The sequence below is a fragment of the Pipistrellus kuhlii genome, unplaced genomic scaffold, assembly GCF_014108245.1.
Source record: "Pipistrellus kuhlii isolate mPipKuh1 unplaced genomic scaffold, mPipKuh1.p scaffold_m20_p_22, whole genome shotgun sequence".
Classification (NCBI taxonomy): Eukaryota; Metazoa; Chordata; class Mammalia; order Chiroptera; family Vespertilionidae; genus Pipistrellus; species Pipistrellus kuhlii.
The window spans coordinates 10,612,457-10,635,713 of record NW_023425521.1 but is presented as its reverse complement, the minus strand read 5'-3'; the positions used below and the strand labels follow the sequence as shown (position 1 = coordinate 10,635,713).

The 23,257-nt window shown below is 41.6% G+C and overlaps 1 protein-coding gene across 2 annotated transcripts in view; it reads right to left on the bottom strand.

Annotated features, from left to right (window-relative positions):
* Positions 1–5,455: 5,455 nt before the first annotated feature.
* VMP1 (vacuole membrane protein 1) overlaps positions 5,456–23,257 on the bottom strand; it is a 99,564-nt gene continuing 81,762 nt past the window's right edge. For both annotated transcript variants that reach the window (XM_036451481.2, XM_045586377.1), the window contains 2 exons: positions 7,260–7,362; positions 5,456–6,274 (listed from right to left, as the gene is read on the bottom strand). In XM_036451481.2, coding sequence (XP_036307374.1) covers positions 6,131–6,274; positions 7,260–7,362 — 247 coding nt within the window. In that variant the 3' untranslated portion in view covers positions 5,456–6,130. The remainder of the gene's footprint in view (positions 6,275–7,259; positions 7,363–23,257) is intronic.

Below are 23,257 nucleotides of genomic sequence, written 5' to 3'. Positions count from 1 at the left end.
CCCTAACCATTTCACAGGGTTATTATGAAGATCAACTAACATCGAAGATGTGAAAGTGCTTTGAAAAAAAGGGGAAAAAGGTCTAATCAAACAGAAATGGCTTTGTAATCATAAGTCACAGCGAGCACCACACTGGGAACCTGCCCACACAGGAGCTGGCATTGCCAGCCCTCAGCCCAGGGAAGGACCGAGGCCGCTCATCATTTATTTTTATTTTATTTTTAAATATATATTTTATTGATTTTTTTACGGAGAGGAAGGAGAGGGATAGAGAGCCAGAAACATCGATGAGAGAGAAACATTGACCAGCTGCCTCCTGCACAACCACCACGGGGGATGTGCCCGCAACCAATGTACATGCCCTTGACCGGAATCGAACCTGGGACCTTTCAGTCTGCAGACCGACGCTCTATCCACTGAGCCAAACCGGTTTTGGCGGCCGCTCATCATTTAAACAGCAACTTTGTAGGCTGTGGCCCCGGCTTTGTGCCATCTCCCTTGCCACGTTGCCCGTCTGTGACCACAGGTAAAGCGCGTCACGCAGAAGCCAGGACTTTTCCGCAGAACTGAGTGGCCAGGAGCCAGAACACCTCGGTGTGAGTTCTAACTGCTACTTCCCTGCCTCCTCCAGCAAATTACTGACCCTCTCTGTTTTCACTTCCTCATGGGGCTGTTTGTAAGGATTTAACGATTACATACAACACACTACACGTAAGACAGCACTGAAACAATGGCCGGTACAACGTAAGCAAACAGTCTTCAAGTTATAGTGTCCACTCCACTTCCTGGTGCAGGGCCTCGAAGGAGGTTCCTGGGAGCTAAGCTTTTTTTCTTTGTTGATTGATTGAGAGAGAGAGATCGCTCTGTTGTCTCACTTGTTTATTCATTCATTGGTTGTTCCTTAAATGTGCCCCGAGGATTGAGGCCTCAACCTTTTGTTACAATCCCTCTCGTGAGCACAGGGCAAATATGCAAATACATGTAGCTTATTTGCTGCAATTTGTGTATCAGGACGATGCCCTAACCAACTGAGCTACCCAGCCAGGGCCTGGGGAGCTAAGCTTGCTTGCTGGTGCTGTGTGGCTGTGCACAAGGAAAACACCACACAGGGGACGTGGGGATGGGTAGGGGCTGGTGCAACGCGCAGGACGAGGCAGAGGGGTCTGCAGAGCCTCGCTATGGCCGAACATGTGAGGTTAGGGAGAGCAGAGAGAGGCTGGCTGTTTTGAGAGGCTTACTTAGGGCCTCGTTCAAGTGAGAGTGACCGGGAGGCTGAGCTGCACCACCAAACGAAACAGAGAAAGGCCTCCTCTCATTGCACTGGGCTTTCCTCTCGGTAACTAATGAAAACATGTTCTCGGTGACACGAGGAGTGAACCCGAGACACTCCGTTCCCAACACAACCTGGTGAGAAGCCGAGCGAGACAGCAGTGACCGGACCAGCCATCCCCACCTGCAGGGGAAGACAGAACCGTCCTTTCTCCGAACAGCCTCCCTCCACACAGGAGACCGCCTGGGACACCAGTAATGACACAGTGCGGCCGGGTCCGTCCTGCTGCCGCTGTGGCCCCGCGGGGACAGATGGCAGCACAGGGAAGCGCCTCGCTGGGCATTAGTTGGGGGGAGGGAAAGCGGCCTGCAGAGGCCTCTCTGAAGGAACCAGGCTTTTCCTCCAAGAGCTGTGGGTGGGAGGCCATCAAAGCAAGCAGCAAGCCGTGGATGCTCTGCGCGGGAAACCCTCCAAAGAAGGCGGCTGTCAGCTTAGGTAGGTAGGTGGCTGGGGCGGGGGTGTGTGTGTGTGTGTGTGTGTGTCCCCTCTTAGTTGCCCAGAACAGACTAGAGCCGAGCCGTGGAGAAGACAGGAATGCGGTCTCCAATGCAAATAAAGACCGCATTGTGGATAGTGCTGGCGTGTGTCCAAACCCTCCCTCCGTCCTTTGAGTCACTGGGAAATGGTTAACAAACGGGCTGAACACCTGGGCCGGTCACCCCCGGAGGGGATTTCCACCCTGTGCTTTGTCAAACCACCTCTTCCCTTTCCCCGCAGCGGGCCCCGGAGATCCCGGTTCCTCACTCCGTCCGGCTTCCCGAGCGAGAGTGGCCACGGCCAAGGCCACGAAGGAGCAAGGAGCCCAGAACCTCGTGCCTTCTCAAGTTTGTTTTGAATGACGAGGCGCAGATGTCCAGTGTCTCGAACAACCACACATTGTGGATTTGGCTGACAAACCCTCTCCGCTGCCCCCGTTCCTGTTCCCACAGCCAGCCAGCCACTCGCGCGGCCTCCCTCTCCCGGGGCCGCGGTTCGGGCCGGGCTCCCGACACAGAATTAGGACCTCGGGTCTCACAGGAACCCGGGGTGTTTGGGCGGAGAGCGGGGGCCTCTGGAACGACGCCGTGTGTGTGTTTAATTTAGAAGTATCGACACCCACACACAGAACGGCAAGGCCAGTCGGTCAGAGAGAATGAGCAAACAGTTGGCACCTGCCGATCCCAGCACCGAGCGATTCTGAAGGCCGTGAGTAAGCATCTGCCCGGAACGGGTTTTGGTTCCAGTCCCTCCCGTGAGCACAGGGCAGCTATGCAAATACGTGTGGCTCATTCGCTGCAATCCGAGGCCTCACCCCCAGGGCCTTACTGCCTCAGGTGAACCCTGGGCTTTGCTGGGGAGGGAGGGACAGGAACCCAAGCCCCTGACCCGACGCCAATGACTCAGCTGCTTCTGGAACTTTCAAGTACATGATGTGCTTTCTTGTTGCCTTCGGCAATAAAGGAACAAAACACATCGGATGCCAGCCTGGTGCAGCATTTTGTGTACCGTGTTTTGTGCGAGTCAGGGATGGGAAGTTTCTTGGCTTTAAAAAAATGGCTATTCAGCTCCTGATTAATGTGCTCCTTTTGTGAGCACATTAGTAACTAATTATTAATGAATAAACAGGTTTTTGTGTTTTTCTAGCAGAAATGAGACTTCGAGGCCTCTCGAGGAAGATCTCGCCTGCCACCGGGCCAAATGTTAAAAAACCCTGTTTAAAACCTATTTACACCCATCGAATCTGGCTAATCTAGGTGGAGTTTCAAACAAGGAACTAAAAGCTGGTACACCCCCCCCCCCCCCCAACGTCCAGACTTATTACTTATTACTTAAAAGGCGGGAGGGTTAGAAAAATTATTTTCAATGATTTCACAGTATATTTGTGTATTGGTGCTTTGTACCTTATCTAGGCTAACTGGGGGGCCTATTTTCAGATTTTAAAAGGTTTTTGTCTTGTTAATAAAGTCATCAGTTCACTAATTTGTGTTTTTCTCTTTAACCTGTACCCTGGATTTAACTTCTTTAGACAGAGTATATCTACTCCAAAACAAGGGTGCATGTACTGAAAACATTTAAAAAAAGTTTTTGGAGTAAGTGAAATGTTGTAAAATTCTTGTATGTGTATCAAATACTACCTTTGATAAATTAAAAATTGGGGACATACATTTAAGGCAGTATTTCACATTTTATCCAATTTAATCCTTCAGTCAACCTGACTACCTACATATTTTTAAATAGATGAAATCTAGGCCGAGTTAAAAACTTAAAGTAGGCGAGTCTCACGCTGTCCCACGGAAGCTGCAGGGACAGCATGTGGCTGAGCTTGTTTGTCCAGGAGCACTTGCTGCTACAGACACGGAATTAACCAGTGCGTTCCAGAAACTTCCCCCAGCGCCTCTTCTCCTGGATTTCTAGAGAATGGGAAGAGTGGCCGTTATAGAAATGAAAGTAAAACTCTCCCCTGCTTTCAAGCCCCACACCCCGGAGGCTGTTCTCAGTGTGGTTTGGAGGGAGCGCTCCTCGGTGTGAGCTGATGTGTGGCATCGGTTTGTACTGTACTCCTACTCAGTCACCGGGCTGAGAAGTGATTTCACATTGTAGATATTTAAGGCATAAAATGAGGCTTAAACAAAACAGAGATGGAATCAGAATTCCCAGGCCCTTTTTCTTTATTTGCAGTAATATCAAACATCCATTCACAACGTTTCTGGTCTCTCACCAGCTGGAACGAACCGGGTATGTCTCTGGGATCCCATAGCTGCTGGCATCCACTTTTGATCTAAGAAAGGAACAGACACACATGGACACAAGGCCAGCAGGACCCTCGGGGGCGCCACACCTGAGCACGCAGTGAGGAGAGCAGAGTGAACCACCGGTCACCCTTAAGTCAGGCCCTCAGCCTAAGACACCCCATTTCTCTGACACCCTTCCCTGAAATAAATCTACCGATAAAGCCCAAAGGGTTAGTTAGTACAAGTGGCACCACTCACATTTGCTTTCCTCTTTTCTCTTTAGACAAACACACCAAGATGCAGGGAACAGATGAAACACAACCAGAAGCTGACTTAGAACCTTATACTAACCCTGAAGATTCTAAACATGATTTTGATGCGAATCTGCTTAAAATAAAGCCTTCGGGCACTGCTCTTTAAGTAAGGTAACAGTCACACTGCCAGGAGTCCCTGGATGGAAAAAAAAATGATCAATAACCTTTTCAAAACCCACAGGCAGGCGGCTTAGGCTTTTACTGAGCTGTGGTCATGGACACGATCCCAATTTCCCCATGAAATCCTTCCGACTATGCAATACCATGGCATAAAAGACTCAAAGTGCCACTGAACGTTAAGGACAGAGGTTTTTGTTTTTTATCATTAACCATGATCTTGGGTAATGTCTGAATGGGAACATTTGATATGGATGGTCAGATGAAAGATACCAAAATGTCAGACAGCCCATCGACTGCTGTTGCCATGCGATTCAACAGTCAACATCAGTCTGATAAGCTACCCGACAAGGTGGTACGGCCATGGAGATGTCACGACGGGAGCAAAACAAGCAGGCAGGCAGGCAGGATTGGATCAAGCAAATCGGGCACTGCTGGCCTGTGGATTTAAACCCAATTCTATTCTCAATGTAAGGTCAGCACCAACTGTCCTGAAGGAAGAAAGTGAAATGGTTTATTTCCCTCTCAAGCAAAACAAAACGATCAAGTTCAACTTGAAACATCCCGAAAGAAAAACACGTAAGCACAAAACTGAAAAGGACAATAAAATCAAGTTACACATAAAAGAAAATTTCTGTTAAAACAGAGTACATTCTGAACTAAAATGAACACCCGAGAAAAGTGTAGTTTTTTTTTTTTTTTTTAACGAGTCATTTCTCTCTCCCGTGTTGACGTGCATACAACCCTCTCTACTGCTTTCACAATCCAAGAAATCTGCTCATGACATCGTCCTCCGGCACCGTCCCACCAGGGTACAGCTAGCTGTCCAATTCCAGCAACAAAAATGGGTGCTGTCTCTTTCCACACAAACAAACGAAGGCTTAAGAAATGATGGTTGTGGGTGAATTTGGCAAGGCTGCCATTCAGCTGGTAGAAGCTACTAGGAAGTAAAAAAATCAAAACGCTCAAGAAAACAAACACAATTTTGGAATGATCAAAGAGGTCTTTATAAAGATTTTTTCACGACTTCATTCTAAATATACAGAATAAAAAATGGTGTCAGCTCATCTGTGAGACACCAACCAGATTTTCCTTACACTGTCTCAAAATTTTAAAGATCAATTTCCCAACGGGTGTGCGACGCATCAGAAAACGGCCTTCTTTTTGGGAGGTGGGAGAGGAAGGGCTGGGCAGGATGGCATATTAAATTGAACCATGATAGACATGCAAGACTGTTATTTCATCTAATATTTATATACATTTTGATGATTTAGAAAAACAAAGCAGTTGTGACAAGCTTAAAAAGCTTGACACAGTTAACATACTTAGAACTTTTTTCGTGGTGTCTGGAATTCTTTAACTGTACTACGTGGGCCTTTTGAAAGTAACAAATAGAAGGCCCGTTTCTGTTAAGTTTGCTGCTGAACATCCCAATCCACCCTCATAAAACACAACTTGAATTGAATCGAGGATGGACACCTTACCTTAACACACAAAGGAAAAGTATGTCAGTGCAAAATACGGACTAAACTGTTTTCAGGGGGAAAAAGTTAAATTGAAACAGGACGGAAAAGGGAAGTTTTTCGCCTGGTTTTGAGTCCTCCCAATTAAGGCAGAACCCAGCCATTCTAGTTCCTGCCGTTAAACACATTTCCTGCTTATTTAGTTTTCTCCTCTGACTTTATCCGCTGCTGGATCCTTTTGGCATAACTCTGGGCCATGGAGTTAATGATGGATAGGATGAAGTAACACACCATCGCAATCACCAGCTTCTCGAACATCCAGGACAACCAGTTTTCTCCCTGCGGGAAGAAGCGCAGAGTAAGCACAGGAGACACTTCATCATCTCAGCAGTAACACGGGGGTCATCTGCAATGTTTTAGGAAGAATAATGAGACCGTGGGAGCCTAGAGCCTAGAAACTCTAAACAATTAAAGATGAAAAACCTCATCTCTGCTGCCCTGAAATGAGACATGTGGGCCCCTTTAGTAAGATGTCACTCTGGTGGCTATAAAATCCATGTTGATGCAAATGGTTCAGAACGGGCGGCTGTGAGGCCATCCCTCCTCCCATCCTACATAAGAACGAAGTCTGCAGACACTTGTACAGGGCGGTGCCAAAAGAGTTAGATATTCTTGTTCCAGGATTGGGAGCAGCTTTTAAAACATAAATGTTATCAATTTCTGAAATCATGTTCGGTCAACTGAGGGCAGCACAGGGCCGCATAAAGAGTCTTAAAAACCAATCAACCAAACCACCTAAACAACCCCGCTCTGCTTCCTTCAAGTTTCCCACCGGGGGGCTGCTGCTTACTCATCTCTTCCGGTCGTTTCCCTATGTCACAGCACTACTCACAGAAACGGCTTAGTTTAAATTAAAGGTTTTATGTTCAGGAAGAGCCTCGGTTTATTAAAAAATGATTACTTTCCCACCTCTGAAAAGAAAAATAGTGCAAAAACGAAGGGAGATGCTCCGGTGACCTCAGTTTTGTTAAGCTCTGAATGTCAACGTTTAAGTCCATTCAGAAAGTATACTTGCTAATAAATAATTTGAGATCAAGGCAATAACTCATTCTACATAACAGATCTACTGTTCTCCACTAGCCCTGCCCTTGACTTTGGGAGATGTACAAAACAGAAGTTACATGCTTTGATTTGGACAAATTTCCCAGTCGAGTCCTTGGAGCCTCAAGGTCTGGAGGAAAACCTCACTCCACTTGTGCCTGAGCAGTGAGCCCGAGAGTGCGATGCCAGCCGGCACGGGGAGAGCGGGGAGCAGGGGTCTCACCTGTGGGGCGCCCATTTCACTTCTGTGGTGAAGCTTCTGTCGCTGTGCCTCCAGGTATTCCTGGAATGGCTTCTGCAGAGACGGACCTATGCCGGGGACAGCACTGGAGGCGGGGACAACACCCCAAGGAAAAAGGTACATTTGGGAAGAAAAGAAGGAAAAATGTTAAGGAAAAATCCACTCACCGCCTGGATTCAAAAAGCAGGGATTGGTAGAAAGAAAAAAGAAAAAAAAGAAAAACTATCAGCAGAGCTGGTGAGGTCCTGAGAACTCTTTACCAGCCCCATAAAGGAGAAAAATCTCTCCACCACCAAGCCTGGGAGGGAGCAGGAGCCCAGCTCCTGGCTTCCAGCAGCAGAGTTCATCCTCGGAGAGAGGCCAGCTCGGGGGCTGCTCACTGGTGTGGCACAAAGAATAAAATGAATGACTTCTGAGAAGTCCCACATTTATCACCACCAGTTCCTGTAAGAACTGGTTTGAACCGATTAATAAGGAAATGACTTATGCTTGTGTCATCCCCAGTTGAAAAAGAAAACGCCCGCCCTCTCTCGGACTTGTCCCATCTTCTCAGAGGGGGCGGTGCTTTCCCAATCTAAGTCCTTATTAGGACAATCTGTGCGTCATCCCTGCCCAAAAAGAATGCATTCGCAAATCTGGGAGGCACCTCCCACAGTCAGAAGTCAGTGATTAACAGAGAACAAAGAAGGAACTCTGAACCTTGAATCACTCCCTGGTTTGTGGGAGCCGGTTTGCACAGAAACTGCGGCACATTACTAACCAGCTTGTTCTCCGAAGGTCGGGACAGTGATCGCTGATAACTCTATGTTCCCGGAGCCCCCGCACCCAGCGGAAGGGGGGCAGTGCAGTCAGACCGGTTTGGTGACTGTAACCGCGGACTCCCGTTTTAGAAATGCTTGCAGGCGCGTTTTAAAATGGTAACTTGGGGCAACTTAGAAAACCAAACAGCTGTTTTCTGCCCCTTTATTTTCCCATCAGTCTTATAGGCTAAAAGGTAATTGCACCCAATCCCTTTCCGGGGCCAGCAAAATACATTTCAACATGTGCCTGAGGCACTCCCTTTTCAGCAACTATTCATTCAACTCCACCTAATTTCTAGAACAATCCAGTTGCTGCTTTCTGTAATAAAAAGCAGAGGAATAAAGGAAGATAATTTTTTTTGCTATTATATTTACCAGAAGCTAACAAATATTTAACTCCTGGCTGACACCTTTCTTTAATCCTTTTAATTATAAACCACCAAACACTTAATGAAGTCTTTATTTGTGTCCAACCCTGTAATTGGTGCTCAGGGGTGGGGGGCCAGGCCAGGGGGAGAGGTAATCCATGCCCACAAGAGACTTAAAATCATTATGGGGATTACACACACACACACACACACACACCGATTTGGGAACAAAAGAATTTACAAATCAATACTTATTTTTTTGGGTACAGAGACCCATTCCAAAGGAACTGGAAGGAGAGGGTTGGTGGGGGGATGCCGGAGGAGGGGTAAACGAACCCTGAAAGGACAGATGCGGCAGCGGCTGCGGCTGCACTGGTTAGCCAGGAGACCCACTCTGAGATGGGGAAGGGCGAAGTCTCCTAGCCTACAGTCCATCTCTCTCACTGACTTTAAAAGCTGAGTTTATTGGGGTGACACTGGTTACTAAAATCACATAGGCTGAAGGGATATGACTCCATACCGCAGCATTGTATGTTGTATCATGTGTCCACTCATTACTTTCAAGTGGCCTCGCACTGTGGGATAAACCAGCAGAGCTGAGTCTGAGCTATGTTCCTGCTCAGTTATCACTGCTGATTCTGACTAGAAGGGGCAACAATAGTACTTACAAACTTTCTCTTCAGAAGAGAGATTTTCCTTGGGTAATTCTTTCTATAATGCATACGGGAATGCAAATACCTCACCATGTACACTTGAAACAAACTACATGAATATAAAAGAGAACAATTCTAGTGAAATACACAAAGACTGGCTTTGAGGACTGCAGATTTACAAGACATTTCCTTCAGATATCGAATCATTCACACTTAATACCTATGTCATTATTTTAAATACCCAAGGATAGCATAGTCAAGCCATTAATTTTTTTTAAATGTGAAAAAACCTCTTTCATTTAGAAAAGCTGAAATGATTGTATGCTAATTTATTAAACAGCTAGGTGTATAAGAAATGGCTTGAAAATTCCCTTTTTGATGCCCACCAGGTGCTGGATTCCATTACATGTGTCTTTTTTACAAAATTATTTTTAGTATGCCCTTATTGATCTTAGAGAGAGAGGAAAGAGGGACAGAGAGATAGAAACATCAATTGCCTCCTTATTCTCCCCCCCCCCCCCCCCCACACACACACTGGGCATGTGCCCTGACCAGGAATCCAACCTATGACCTCTTGGTTCACAGGTCAACACTCAACCTCTGAGCCATACTGGCTGGGCCATTACGTGTGCCTTGGTCTTCCTTCAGACCTTTACCTTCAGAATGGAAGTGAGCACAAATATGGTTTTCAATTTTTTAAAAAAACGTATTTTATTGATTTTTTTATAGAGAGAAAGGGCGAGGGATAGAGAGTTTGAAACATTGATGGGAGAGAAACATTGATCAGCTGCCTCCTGTACACCCCCTACTGGGGAAGTGCCTGCAACCAAGGTACATGCCCCTGACTGGAATCGAACCCGGGACCTTTCAGTCTGAAGGCCAATGCTCTATCCACTGAGTTAAAACAGTTAGGGCAATATGGTTTACAATTTGCCTCAAATCATACTTGGGCTCCAGGGTCAAGTAATTATTTACAGAGAAAATTAAGAACCACGACCCAAATGCTATTTGTTTTTGTTTCTGAGGAAAATGAGGGAGGGCCTGGCAATCATTCTAAATCCCCTTCAAAAGAGTTTGAAAAGATAGCCGAAACCGGTTTGGCTCAGTGGATAGAGCGTCAGTCAGCGGACCAAAGGGTCCCAGGTTCGATTCTGGTCAAGGGCATGTACCTTGATTCCGGGCATATCCCCAGTAGGGGGTGTGCAGGAGGCAGCTGGTCGATGACTCTCTCTCATCGATGTTTCTAACTCTCTATCCCTCTCTCTTCCTCTCTGTAAAAAAATCAATAAAATATATATTAAAAAAAAAAGAGTTTGAAAAGATAAATGATTTTCCATTGGAAATCTGCTTTAGCTGATAGAGAATATATGTCTTTATATATTTATAACTTTCAAAGAATTATCCTGGGGTGGGGGGGAACTATGTTGGGCTGATACTGAGATCAATTTCTCCAGTTGCCATGGCATTACAGTGCTTTGGAGAGGTGTTGGTGGGGGGTGGGAGCTGCAGTTTCTCATAAGAGACTAGGAAAATAGTTAAAAATAGAGAAATTAAAAGTTTTCATTGCAACATATTAATCAACATTATCATGAACAGATACCACATGATCTGAATAAACTTAAAAAAAGTTAACATATTTTGGTTTTAAGTGTTATATAAACAATTATCAGGTTCCTCTTAATTCATTTTATATATTAATCAAAATTTTAGTTTTATTTTCATTTCTCTATCTCTACAAACCATGGCATAGAGCAGATGCCTCAGCTTATACAAAGCACTCTTATACTAGAGTTTTCTTAACACTACAACTATTTTAGTAATGGACTAGACAAAAAATGAAACCACAGCTGTCACTATTAGCATGCATTTAAGACAAATATTAATGCCAGCCTACAGCTTCATCTTTCCAGTTATAGTCAAGCAGCAGACAAAAGTGAGAGTCCATTCTGACATTTAAGGTTAAAGGTTGGTTTAAGGCATGCATGGGAGTGGGGCGGCAGCTGGAGGAGTGACTTGCATGGCAGGTGGGTGGTTTGTGTAGCTGGCTTAGGAAATAGCTTAAATGCCACTCTCAAAAGCCGTTACTCAGAGACCCTGTGCACCTGGCTGGGAGCTCTCCTCTCAGCCCACAGCGAGCGGGAAGTCCTTTGTGTGCTGAGTAAATTCAAAGTTCTTACAGTTCTGTGATTCAGAAGAATATATAATAGAAGGAGAAGCAACACACAGACCTATTTCACAGTCAACTGTTGGACTAAAATGTGCTTCACTTAGCCTTGTAAATAGCCAATTTCTCTCTGAGAGGAAGCTGTAAATAAAATAAAAAGAAAAGAAACACTAAAATCGATCTCATCTGCTTATTCTTTCTGTAAACCTTCAACATGGTGGGTAGAAAAGCTATATGATACTAATATCTTGGAAATTTATATTCCTGGCACACACATTTTTCAGCTAATTAACTCATTAAAAACAAAATTTCCAACAAATTAATCTGATGGCAGTTTTTGAACTTTTGTTATGGATTTTAATAAAGGAAAAGTAAAATAAAACAAAAAAACAAAAAATGAAAAAACGAATAAAATGCAAAGGCCCAGGACAAAAGTAAAGGAGAAAACCACAGAAGTCCAAACCACCCAGCGCTCGGAAGTGGTTTCGTGGGAACAGTATTTTGCTGTGCCTTACATCCCTAAGGATGTGTTACAACAGAAACAAGACAAACTTCTTCACGAAATTCGGTCAAGGGCCCTGACTGAATATGCAAACAAAAGCTATTAATTTTGCAGTTTTTAATACATATGTGACTCTGCTTCTGGAAATCACTTATCCTATAAGAAATCTATATATATTTTTAAAAATATATTTTTATTGATTTCAGAGAGGAAGGGAGAGGGAGAGAGATAGGAGGGATATATCAGTGATGAGAGAGAATCATTGATCAGCTGCCTCCTGCACACCCCACACTGGGGATCAAGCCCAAATTCTGGCATCTGCCCTGACTGGGAATTGAACCATGACCTCCTAGTTCATAGGTTGATACTCAACCACTGAGACAGAAATCTGTATTTTTAATTCTCCCCATATCAGTCCATTAGGAAGGTCTACATTAGTCTCTGTATCCATAAAACTCAGAAAACCTTCCAGAGGAAGATCACAATCGGCAGAAGCTGCATGGAGAGTGAGTGGTGTGATTACTCTAGTTTTCCCACAAAGCTTAACCTTTCATTTGTTGGTTAGTTCTAAGCACACACCCATTCCAAAAATTCATTATTCCTCCTGTTTTCAAGAGACTCCTTTCAAACTGTGTAACTCTCAAACTGGTTAACCAGATATACTAGTGAGCAACACACCATGTGATTTACTTTGCATCTCTTTTTCATCGTAGAGATAGCCATCACATTGGAACCTGCTATTGGGAGACTGAAATTTTCCTGACCCTGAGTCTGACTGTTTGGATTTTTCCAGCCAGGTGTGTATTTTGTTACTATGTGTCATTGTAAAATTGGGCACAGTGCTTAATAACACAGAAATAACGTGATCTTAAAAAATTGATTTGTCTTATCATTTAGCTCTCTTTACATGGGGCCTATATAAAAGTTAAGCAGTTGAAATGCCTAAGAGAATTAAATGGGAATTAATGAAGTAAATTTTTATTTAGTACAGGCTTTGTTCCTTTCTTAACCACTTTTTTGAAGCTTTTAGCATGAATGTGATCATGTACGTTTCACTGGCTTTCCAGAAAACACGCTGTCTGATATGGGTTCCCAGTAAGGCTGTAGGGTAATGAGCCTTTATCTTTCTTAGAAGTAAGCGTGGGCACCATAGTGTTTTACCTTTGGTTCACTGTGACGTACTTTGAGGCTAACTTATGTAACACACCTCTGGTGATGAATCATACTGTCTAGGCTAGGGTAGCGATTTTCACAGGTGTGCTGCAAGAATTTTTAAAACACGCAATACATGACCAGTCAAGTCAGGGGAACTGACCTCTTTTAAACCTTAGATTGTCAAATAAAAAAATGACAAGCAACACAACAATAGCTGTCCAGTGTGAATGAGTCAAAATTATATCTATTTTTTGGTTGTTATTAATCCTCACTAGAAGACATTTTCCCATTGATACAATATTTAGAGAGAGGGAGGGACCCGAAGCCGGTTTGGCTCAGTGGTAGAGCATCAGTCTGCGGACTGAGGGGTCCCAGGTTCGATTCCGGGCAAGGGCATGTGCATTGGTTGCGGGCACATCCCCTGTTGGGGGTGTGCAGAAGGCAGCTGGTCGATGTTTCTCTCTCATCGACGTTTCTAGCTCTCTATCTCTCTCCCTTCCTTCTCTGTAAAAAATCAATAAAATATATATTTAAAAAAAAATAAGAGAGAGAGAGGGAGGGAGGAAGAGAAGGAGAGAGATCGATATGAGAGAGGCACATGGGCTGGTTGCCTTCCACGTGTGCCCCGACTGACTGGGCTGGGGCTTGAGCCTGCAACTGAAGTATGTGCCCTTGACGGGAATTGAACCTGGGACCCTTCAGTCCAACGGTCAACACTCCAGCCACTGGAAAAAAAACAGAACGTATTTTTTTGGTGTGCTGCAGAATTTTAGTAATTAGTCTATATGCGCCATGAGATAAAAAAAAAAAAAAAGGCTGAAAATCAATGGACTCAGATGTGATTAAACCTTTGAAATCTTAAAAATATGAGAAAATGCTTTTAGAATAAGATTCAAGGCAGGAATAGTATAAAAAGGAAGGAGAGGCTTTAATCAATCCTCACGCTGCTGTAATTCAGAAAGCGTAACACAGACTACCGATGATGACTGGCACTTTTTGATAGTGGCTTTTAATGGCAAAGAAGGCTAGATCGATGGTCTAAAAAAGTGTTTTTTTTTTTAAATTAAAAAAATGTATTTTATTGATTTTTTTACGAGAAGAAGGGAGAGAGTTAGAAACATCGATGAGAGAGAAACATCGACCAGCTGCCTCTTGCACCCCCTACCGGGGATGTGCCCACAACCAAGGTTGACCAGAATTGAACCCGGGAACTTTCAGTCCACAGGCTGACGCTCTATCCACTGAGCCAAACCGGTTTCGGCTTAAAAATGTTTTTGATGTATGTATATAATACTTATGTTACTTAAGTAAAGTGCACAAAAACAAATTTAAAATATACAATAAAGTTGAAAAAAATCTTAAATTATCACTTCATTTTTAAAAAAATTATTGAATTTATTGGGTTGATATTGGTTAATAAAATTATATAGGTTTCAGGTGTACAATTCTATAATGCATCATCTCTCTATATTTTTTGTTGTTTTGTTTTTAAAAATACATTTTTTTATTTTATTGATTTCAGACAGGAAGGGAGAGATAGAAACATCAATGAGAATCTTTGATCAGCTACTTCCTGCATGGTCTCTACTGGGGAATGAGCCTGCAATCCAGGCATATGCCCTTGAACAGAATTGAACCCGGGATCCTTCAGTCCGAAGGCTGACGCTCTATGCGCCAAACCAGTTAGGGCACTTTACAGATTCTTAAAGGCCCTCTTCATAGTTCCTATTAGAAGAATGAGTGAAAAGGAGACAGGTAGTTCACATCTTTGTAGAAATATATATTTTATTTCCTAACAATCTTGCATTGAGTTGGTCTTCTAATTAAGCCTTAAAATATTTTTTACCTTTTGGGAGCAAAGTGTAGACACACCAGCCAGGGCTAAATATTACTTTAAATGTATTGCTAATTATGATTTCCTTGATTGAGGATTGTTATAGTCTATTAAAACATCAAATTTACCCTCTGACTCCAGAAAAATCTTCTGTCGAGATTTGGCTCAGGAGCACAGAAGAGCCCTAAATAAAAAAAAGCTAACTGATGACTCTTCTCCTAAAGAGACTAAATTGTACAATTATGGTGCCTCTAGGATGTACTTTTAGGGATGAAATAAAAAGCCCCTTCTCTTCCCACCCCCACTACATCTTTTGTATAAAAGGGGCAATGACAGTTTGGCAGAACTTCTGCAACATGATGGACTAGAAATTTTCTTTCTTGATAACAGTCTTATAAATAATTCTGTTTTCAGAAATGTACACATTTTAGTCAATACAGAGTTAAATTTTTCTCCCTACCCCTTTAGGCAGTGATCTAAACAGGCTTAACGGTTAGTATTTTAATGAGTTGTCATTTCCTGTCTGATAAAGATTCTCAGAGTATTTAACCACCAGTTTCCCTGGGGCCCAACCAGTACTAGAGTTCTATTCATGGTGACTCAGAATGGATCTCAGACTCTTGGCCTGGCTCAACAATGATAGACTGCCCTGAAAATGAAACTTTCCTCCTAAGGTAGAATGCTCTGGAGAGAGGGGAGGGGGAATTTATGATGCAATCTGAAGAAGCCAAAGGCCATCAGGCTGATTTCCATGAATGATTATAGCCTTTTAGTCCTCAGAGATTAGAGAAAGAAAACAGGAAAAAAAGAGAAACAAACTGTTATCTAATAAACCCAAGATTATGACAAGTAAATGGACTGGTGCTACTTGAAAATCAACTTATATTTAACCTAGTAAAAATGGGATCCAATACTCCTTTGTGATTTGAATGAGTTATTAATTTCCCCATTTAATTAAATGGGGAATTTCAATTTTTGAGGCTGATAACAAAAATTGGTAACTGGTGTATTCTACTTGCATTTGGATCTGAAATGTGGTAGCCCGCCCAAACCAAGTTCCTTTACATCTCAGGATCTTGCCTCAATAAAATAAATTCAGAATAAAACCTATGCAATAAATGAACCTCCGGCTTTCTCATCTATAAGTTTGGATTGCTAGCCTCCAGCACCATTTAAAATGCGTTGTGATTCAACTTCAGGATTTGGAATGAAAACGTCTTGAATTTCATTCACATCTGTGCCCCTTTCAAATGATTAAAGCCTCTTTTGTACTCAAGTTAGTCTATTGTGTGCTAAAGTAGTGTTATAAACACATGACACCTTCCCTTTCTTAGTGCCTGTGCAGAAGGAAGAGCACTGCTTTACAGAGAAACATCAGGCGTATCGTTACTGCCTTACAACATATTCCTGTTACAGCCATCTTTCAAAAAAAGGATTTGTAATTGTCCTTGCTTTTGAACATTTGGAATTGTCTTCTGTAAGAGTCAGGCTGAAGGGAAGACCTCCTTATAATTAGCAGCTATTCTGTGAAATATGCTATCATTAAAGGGAAACTTTTGGAAACAAAACCTCATTTCGGAATTTAGACTTCAGCAAGAGACAAGCAGGCATTTATGTTAATGAATGAGGCCACAGCTAGAGTGGTCTAGAACTGTGGTCGGCAAACTGCGGCTTGCGAGTCACATGCGGCTCTTTGGCCCCTTGAGTGTGGCTCTTCCACAAAATACTACGGCCTGGGCGAGTCTATTTTGAACAAGTGGCGTTAGAAGTTTAAGTTTAAAAAATTTTGCTCTCAAAAGAAATGTCAATCGTTGTACTGTTGATATTTGGCTCTGTTGACTAATGAGTTTGCCGACCACTGAGCTAGAAGAATCAAGTAAAAGTGATTGGTTGTCAATACAAAATGTGTTAAAATATCAGACAAAATAAACTTTAAAACAAAGGCTATAACAAGAGACAAAGAAAGATCCAGCAATTCTACTTCGGGGTACTTTTCTGAAGAAAATGAAACACAAATTTAAAAAGATATATGCTAGCAGTCAGCAGCTGTGTATCACTGCAGGATGCCCAGGACCAAATCAGAGAGGGTTAGACCTGCATCACCACCATTTGTCCACTATCCAGAACTGAAATATCATTGCTGACATGTACACATAAGGAACTGTTTGACATTGAAATTAAGTCTCAAAAGAACTGTTGGCCCAGAAAGAAACTTACTACAGACTGATTCATATGCCTTTCAGCATAAAGATTATAGCTTGTCTCATTTTTGATTCTTATAAGTATATTTCCAGTAGGACATGATCTCACTCATCTGGGGGAAGTGGTGAACAACATAGACAGATGAACAAGAACAGACCCAGAGATGAGCCATGGGTCAGGTCAGACTGTTGGACCTCAAAGGGAGGGTGGGGATAAAAGGGAGAGATCAACCAAAGGACTTGTGTGCATACGTATGAACCTAACCAGTGGTCAAAGACAATAGGAGGGTGGGAAATGAATGGGGAGGGGTGGGGGGATTGGAATGGGGCGTTGAAGACAAATATGTGATACGTTAATCAATAAAGAAAAAAAAAAAAATATGCACCTCTATGTTCACTGAAGTATTTACAATAGCCAAGATTTGGAAGCACCTTAGGTGTTATTCAATAGGTGAATGGATAAAGGAGAAGCGAATACATACATATACATATACACATATATACATATACATATCACACACACATATAAACATAGAGGAATATTACTCTGTCATGAACAAGAATGAAGTATTGCTATTTGTGACAACATGGATAGACCTAGAGGGACTTATGCTAAGTGAAATAGAGAAACAAATACTTTTATAATTTCATTTATGTGTGGAATCTAAAAAACTAAACAAAAGAACAACCAAAACAAACAGACTCATACACAGAAAAACAGATAGAGGGTTAGGCAGTGGGCTTATGGGCAAAAAGGTGAAGAGGATTAAGAGGTACAAACTTATAGCATTACCGAGTTCCTAAAGTACAACATAGGAAATACAGTCAATAATATTACAATAACCTTGTATGGTGACAGATGAATAGTGGATTTTCTGTGGTGATCACTTTGTAAGGTGTATAAATGTGAAATCTCACTGTGTTATACACCTGAAATGAATAACACTGTATGTCAACTATACTTTGATAAAAAGAGCTTTATATTCCATGAAAAAAAAATCAACTGATTTTAGTTACAGAAAATGACAGATTAGAGGAAGCATTATATGGTGACAAATCACTCTGTGGCTGGCTGGAAGACCCACTGAATTGTAAGAATAAAATCAGCACCAGGGACTGCTAAAGGCCAAGAATAGTTTGCAGAATTTTAAATTTAAGGTGAATGTCTTTTAGAGCATTCAGAGCGGTGTGATGAGAAGTGGATAAAAAAGTGATAGTATTGATTGGAACTCAACGTCATTTAAGAACAATTCAATTATTTCAATTATTATTACTTAGGCTAAACATCACTATATGTAGTAGATAACTAAGAAAAAAAAAGTAATGAGTTCTGCCCTCAAAGAAATTAATCTAGTAGGATGATAAGAGAAAAAGATATATTTATACCCACAATATAAAACCAGTAGGTTTCTCACTGAAAGTGTCATGAGTAGTAACCAGTTTTAGTTGTGCCAGGAATATACATGAATAAATGAGAAGCATGGACAGAAAGATTTCATGCTGACTCCCTATTAAATTCACAAAGCAGCCATTTGAAACTGACACTCGTGTCCAAATTTTCTACTTCATGCAGATTACCTTTCTCTACCTCTGCAACAGTGGGTGCTCACTAAATGCAAATTTCCTACCCACACTCTCCCTTTTAAAAAATGTTTTATTTTATTGTTTAAAAAATGTTTTTATTGATTTCAGAGAGAGGAAGGGAGAAGGGAGAGATAGAAACATCAATCAGCTGCCTCCTGCACACCCTCTAGGGTGATTAAGCCTGTAACCTGGACATGTGCCCTGACCAGGAATCGAATCAAATCTTCTGGTTCATGGGTTGATGCTCTACCATTGAGCAACACTGGCCGGGGCAACCCTTCTTTTTATTTGTATTTTCCATCTCTAGCTTTTCACTAGTCTTTCCCTCAGCCTATAATACAAAGAGGTCTCTCCTAATAATGAAAGATGAATTAATGAAGCTAACAAATACTTACAGAACACTTAACTGAGTTTGAGTTTTCAACATTCTACAGAAATGCTCTAATTATGGTTAACAGTAACCTCCTAATACAATGCCAATTTCTCATCTAAACAGTTTAACTTCAGAATTCCACTTTAACCTTTAACTAGGCTGCCTCCCAATATCAGCAACATAAATATAGAAGAGTTGAAGTCAAAAGAGAAGAGAAACTATATGAAGAGGACATGAAAAGGGAAGAGTTTTCTACTGTTATGAAACAAAATTCAATTGAGTAAATTTTAAAGATCTTACTGGTTTTATGCTACAAGGCATGGGTCAGACAGCATCCCATTAGCAGACAGAATGGCGCTCTGCAGAGCTGTGTAAAATGAAAGAAGTCTCTTGTAGGCAGGAGGAGGAGAGGACGGGGAAGCTATCAGAAGAGTGTAAGGTCGCCTTCCTTTGGCGGACAGCAGGGATCCATCAGGCAGGTACCTCACTAGTGCTGACCAGGTAATTACAGATCAACTGGTTTAAGATTCCATTCCTGGGAGAGGTTGAAACTGTAATTAAGTTAGGCATTAAGTCTCAGTTTGCATTGTGGAGTTAACACAAGTGACTCCATTTTAGGCCTGTTGTCCGTTTTTTTTTTGAACAGGACCTAAGTCACAGAAGGTTATCATGCAATCAGAGTGTATAACAATCTCAGCAGCTGGGTCTTAAATGGGGTTCATGTATCCTTTTTCAGTTAATACAAATATTTGTGTTCCACTCTCCCATAACTTCTCCTGATTATTCTACAATGATCAAAGTAAAAAAGAGAATCTAGTACATGAACCATTTTATTATATTTTAAAATGAAAGGACAGATTTTCTTTCTGTAGAGGAAAATGTCCCGGCCAACACAGGTCATTCTGACCACTTGTTATGGAGTGAGGAGCAAGAAGCAGCATTAAGATTCAAACATCAGTTACTCCCCGGTTAAAATGATCTCTCTTGCCACAGGCAAGTCCGACTACGAGGTCAAACATGAAGTTAACTCAGAAGTCGGAGACAGCAAAGAAGAGCATGGAGCATTCTGTATCTGGTAACAAGTCCCTGCTTTGGCCACTCCCCTCCGCCCCCCATGCAAGGTCAATGATTGAGTTATGGAAACTTTCTTGTGTGGCAAAACTGGGGACTCTGTCTTCTAATAAGACACTGGCAACCTGACAATGAGCCAATGTTCTGCATATGGTTTGTTACGGGTCATACCCTTAATGTTATTTTCTGGAAATTCTCATCTCTCTTTAGTGAAAATACCGGACATGTCATCTTAATCACGATTTTAAAGTTACATTTGGTTCTCTTTAAGAAACATGTCTAGGTCTCTCTCTTAAGAGAAAGTCTACATAAAAATCAGTTTAAATCTTAATGAAAAAAAGAAGACAGCAATAAATATAATGCCTTTGAAACTCTCAGGCTCCCTGGTTCTTGGTTCTGTTCCTAGACTTATTTCAACATAGGATACCAAGCAGTGAAAAACTCCACTATGCCTCATCTTTTTTTCAGAGCCTTCTTTCTGTCCTCCTGCTGAACATACCATAAACCAAAAAGCTTTTTCTCAAGGCTCTTATTTGTATTCTAGCCTCTCTAAGAATATCTAACTGATTCGTTACATCTGTTCAGATTCCCATACCTAACTAGACAAACCCTCTGATTTAGGAATGGATAATACAATACCTTCCCCCAAACCTAATGACACTGGCAATTATTTTCCAGAACTGTCCAAGAAATAAATCAACTAATTATTATTTGAGGAGAATCATTTACATTTAAAATTAGAGTAATGTCTGGAACTTCAAATGCATAAAAGAAGCTGTAAAACTGTTATTCTCCAGAGCATCTGAGATTTGTCCCTAGGCATATGTCATCAGTTTGGCTTAAATATACTCTTATAAAAATTAAAATGAGATAAAATTACAGTGAATTTGAAAGTAGGACTTACATTATCTCTGGGACCTTACAACTATTGCACAAAGACACGCTGTACTGAAAATACCAGAGGCAAAAGCACACTCAGGGTATCGTCTTCAGCTGGCCACGCCATAGATACAGTGAGACCAGGAGCCCTTTGGGGAAGGAATATTTCTTTTCGTCGTCAGTGTAGCATTCAAACCTGTTTAAAATCAATACTAAACCTCACCGCTACACATGTAATTAGTCAACACTAACACTTTCCCTGCCGCCCAGGGGGAGGTGAGTAGCTTTGGCCTGGCAGGCCACAGGCACACCAGTAGTGAGATTTTGCCCAAATTTGGTTCTAGACAAAACTAAGTTATTTTAACTTATCGAAACTAAAGGTTACCTTGCTTTTATGTCTAATCTCTCTTTGAGTTTCCTTATCCTTCTGTGTTTTCATCAGACCCTTAGGCTCCTTACTAATATGCTCACCTATCTTATGCTAAGAGGTGCTCATATTTGTTCAAAACAGAAAAAAAACATGAAACCATTTGAAGTATCTATCAAAGGAGAATGGATGAATAATTACCCAATGGAACATATAACAATAAGAAAATAACATTAAGCGTAACAATCAAAAAAAATAATTTTCAGCGACACACAATGATATTAGCAATATAATAAGTGAAAAGTTCCAAAAGATTATATATGGTATGAACCTCTTTTTATGAATTAAAAAAAACCACAAAAATAAACAACTACATAAGTGAATTATTTTTAACCACTCACAGATCATTTCCTTAACAAATGGGAGATAAATACGCCTCATACATGGCTGCACTTAGAAGTAAACAACAATAATAATTATTATTATATGTATAATAGAATGCTTAGAGTATGTTAAAAAATAGTACCTTCAAGAATTATTTATGTAATCTTTGATAAAAACTTTGTCCTGGTTAAAGGCACTTTATGACTCAGAGATGAAAGAACAGAAATGGGTACTTTCTTTAAGGAGAAGTAGGCCTTCCCTCAGTCTTTCCTCGGTGCACACAAAATAGTCACTTAGTAGTGTATCTTTCCAATCACAGTCAGTAGAAATGTTTGAAAATGAGACTTTGAGAACACAGGTAATGTAAAACTTAAGAGGAAAGAGAGTTTATTTAATTTTTAATTTTTATTATATATATTTTTTATTGATTTCAGAGAGGAAGGGAGAGGAAGAGATAGATAGAAACATCACTGATGAGAGAGAATCATTGACTAGCTGCCTCCTGAACACCCCACACTGGAGACTGAGCCCGCAACGCAGGCATGTGCCCTTGGCCAGAATCGAACCCAACATAGGACCCTTCAATCCGCAGGCCGACGCTCTATCCACTGAGCCAAATCGGCTAGGGCAAGAGGAAAAGCATTTTAAAAATCCACATGTCCCAACATCTACAGGGAACTCATACAAGTTAATAAAAGGGAGATAAACAACCCAATTAAAAAAATGGGCAACGGACCTAAATAGATACTTTTCGAAAAAAGACATAAGGAAGCTCAAGAGACATGAAAACATACTCAAAATCACTAATCATCCGAGAGACGCAAATCAAAACGACAATGCTGTACCATCTCACACTTGTCAGAATAACTATCATCATTAAGTCAACAAAATGACAAATGCTGGCAAGAATGCAGAGAAAAAGGAACCCTCATGCACTGCTGGTGGGAATGCAGACTGGTGCAGCCACTGTGGAGAACAGTATGGAGCTTCCTCAAAAAAACTAAAAATGGAACTTCCATTTGACCTAGTGATCCCGCATCTAGGAATATATCCTAAGAAACTAGAAACACTAATCAAAAAGGATATATGCACCTCTATGTTCATAGTGGTACAATTTACCATAACTAAGATTTGGAAACAGCCTAAGTGCCCATCAGCAGATAAGTGGATTAAAAAACTACAGTACATCTATACAATGAAATACTACGCTGTGGTAAAAAAGAAGGAATTCTTATCATTTGCAACAGCATGGATGGAATTGGAGAGCATTAAGTTAAGTGAAACAAGCCAGTCAGAGAAAGATAAATATCACATGATCTCACTCTTTAAAAAAAAAAAAAATATTTTATTGATTTTTTACAGAGAGGAAGGGAAAGAGATAGAGAGCTAGAAACATCGATGAGAGAGAAACATCGACCAGCTGCCTCTTGCACACTCCCTACCGGGGATGTGCCCGCAACCAATGTACATGCCCTTGACCGGAATCGAACCTGGGACCTTTCAGTCCGCAGACCGACGCTCTACCGCTGAGCCAAACCGATTTCAGCTGATCTCACTCTTTATGGGATATAATGAACAAAATAAACTGAAGAACAAAATCCAGAGATAGAGAAGCATTGATCAGACCATCAAACCTCAGAGGGAA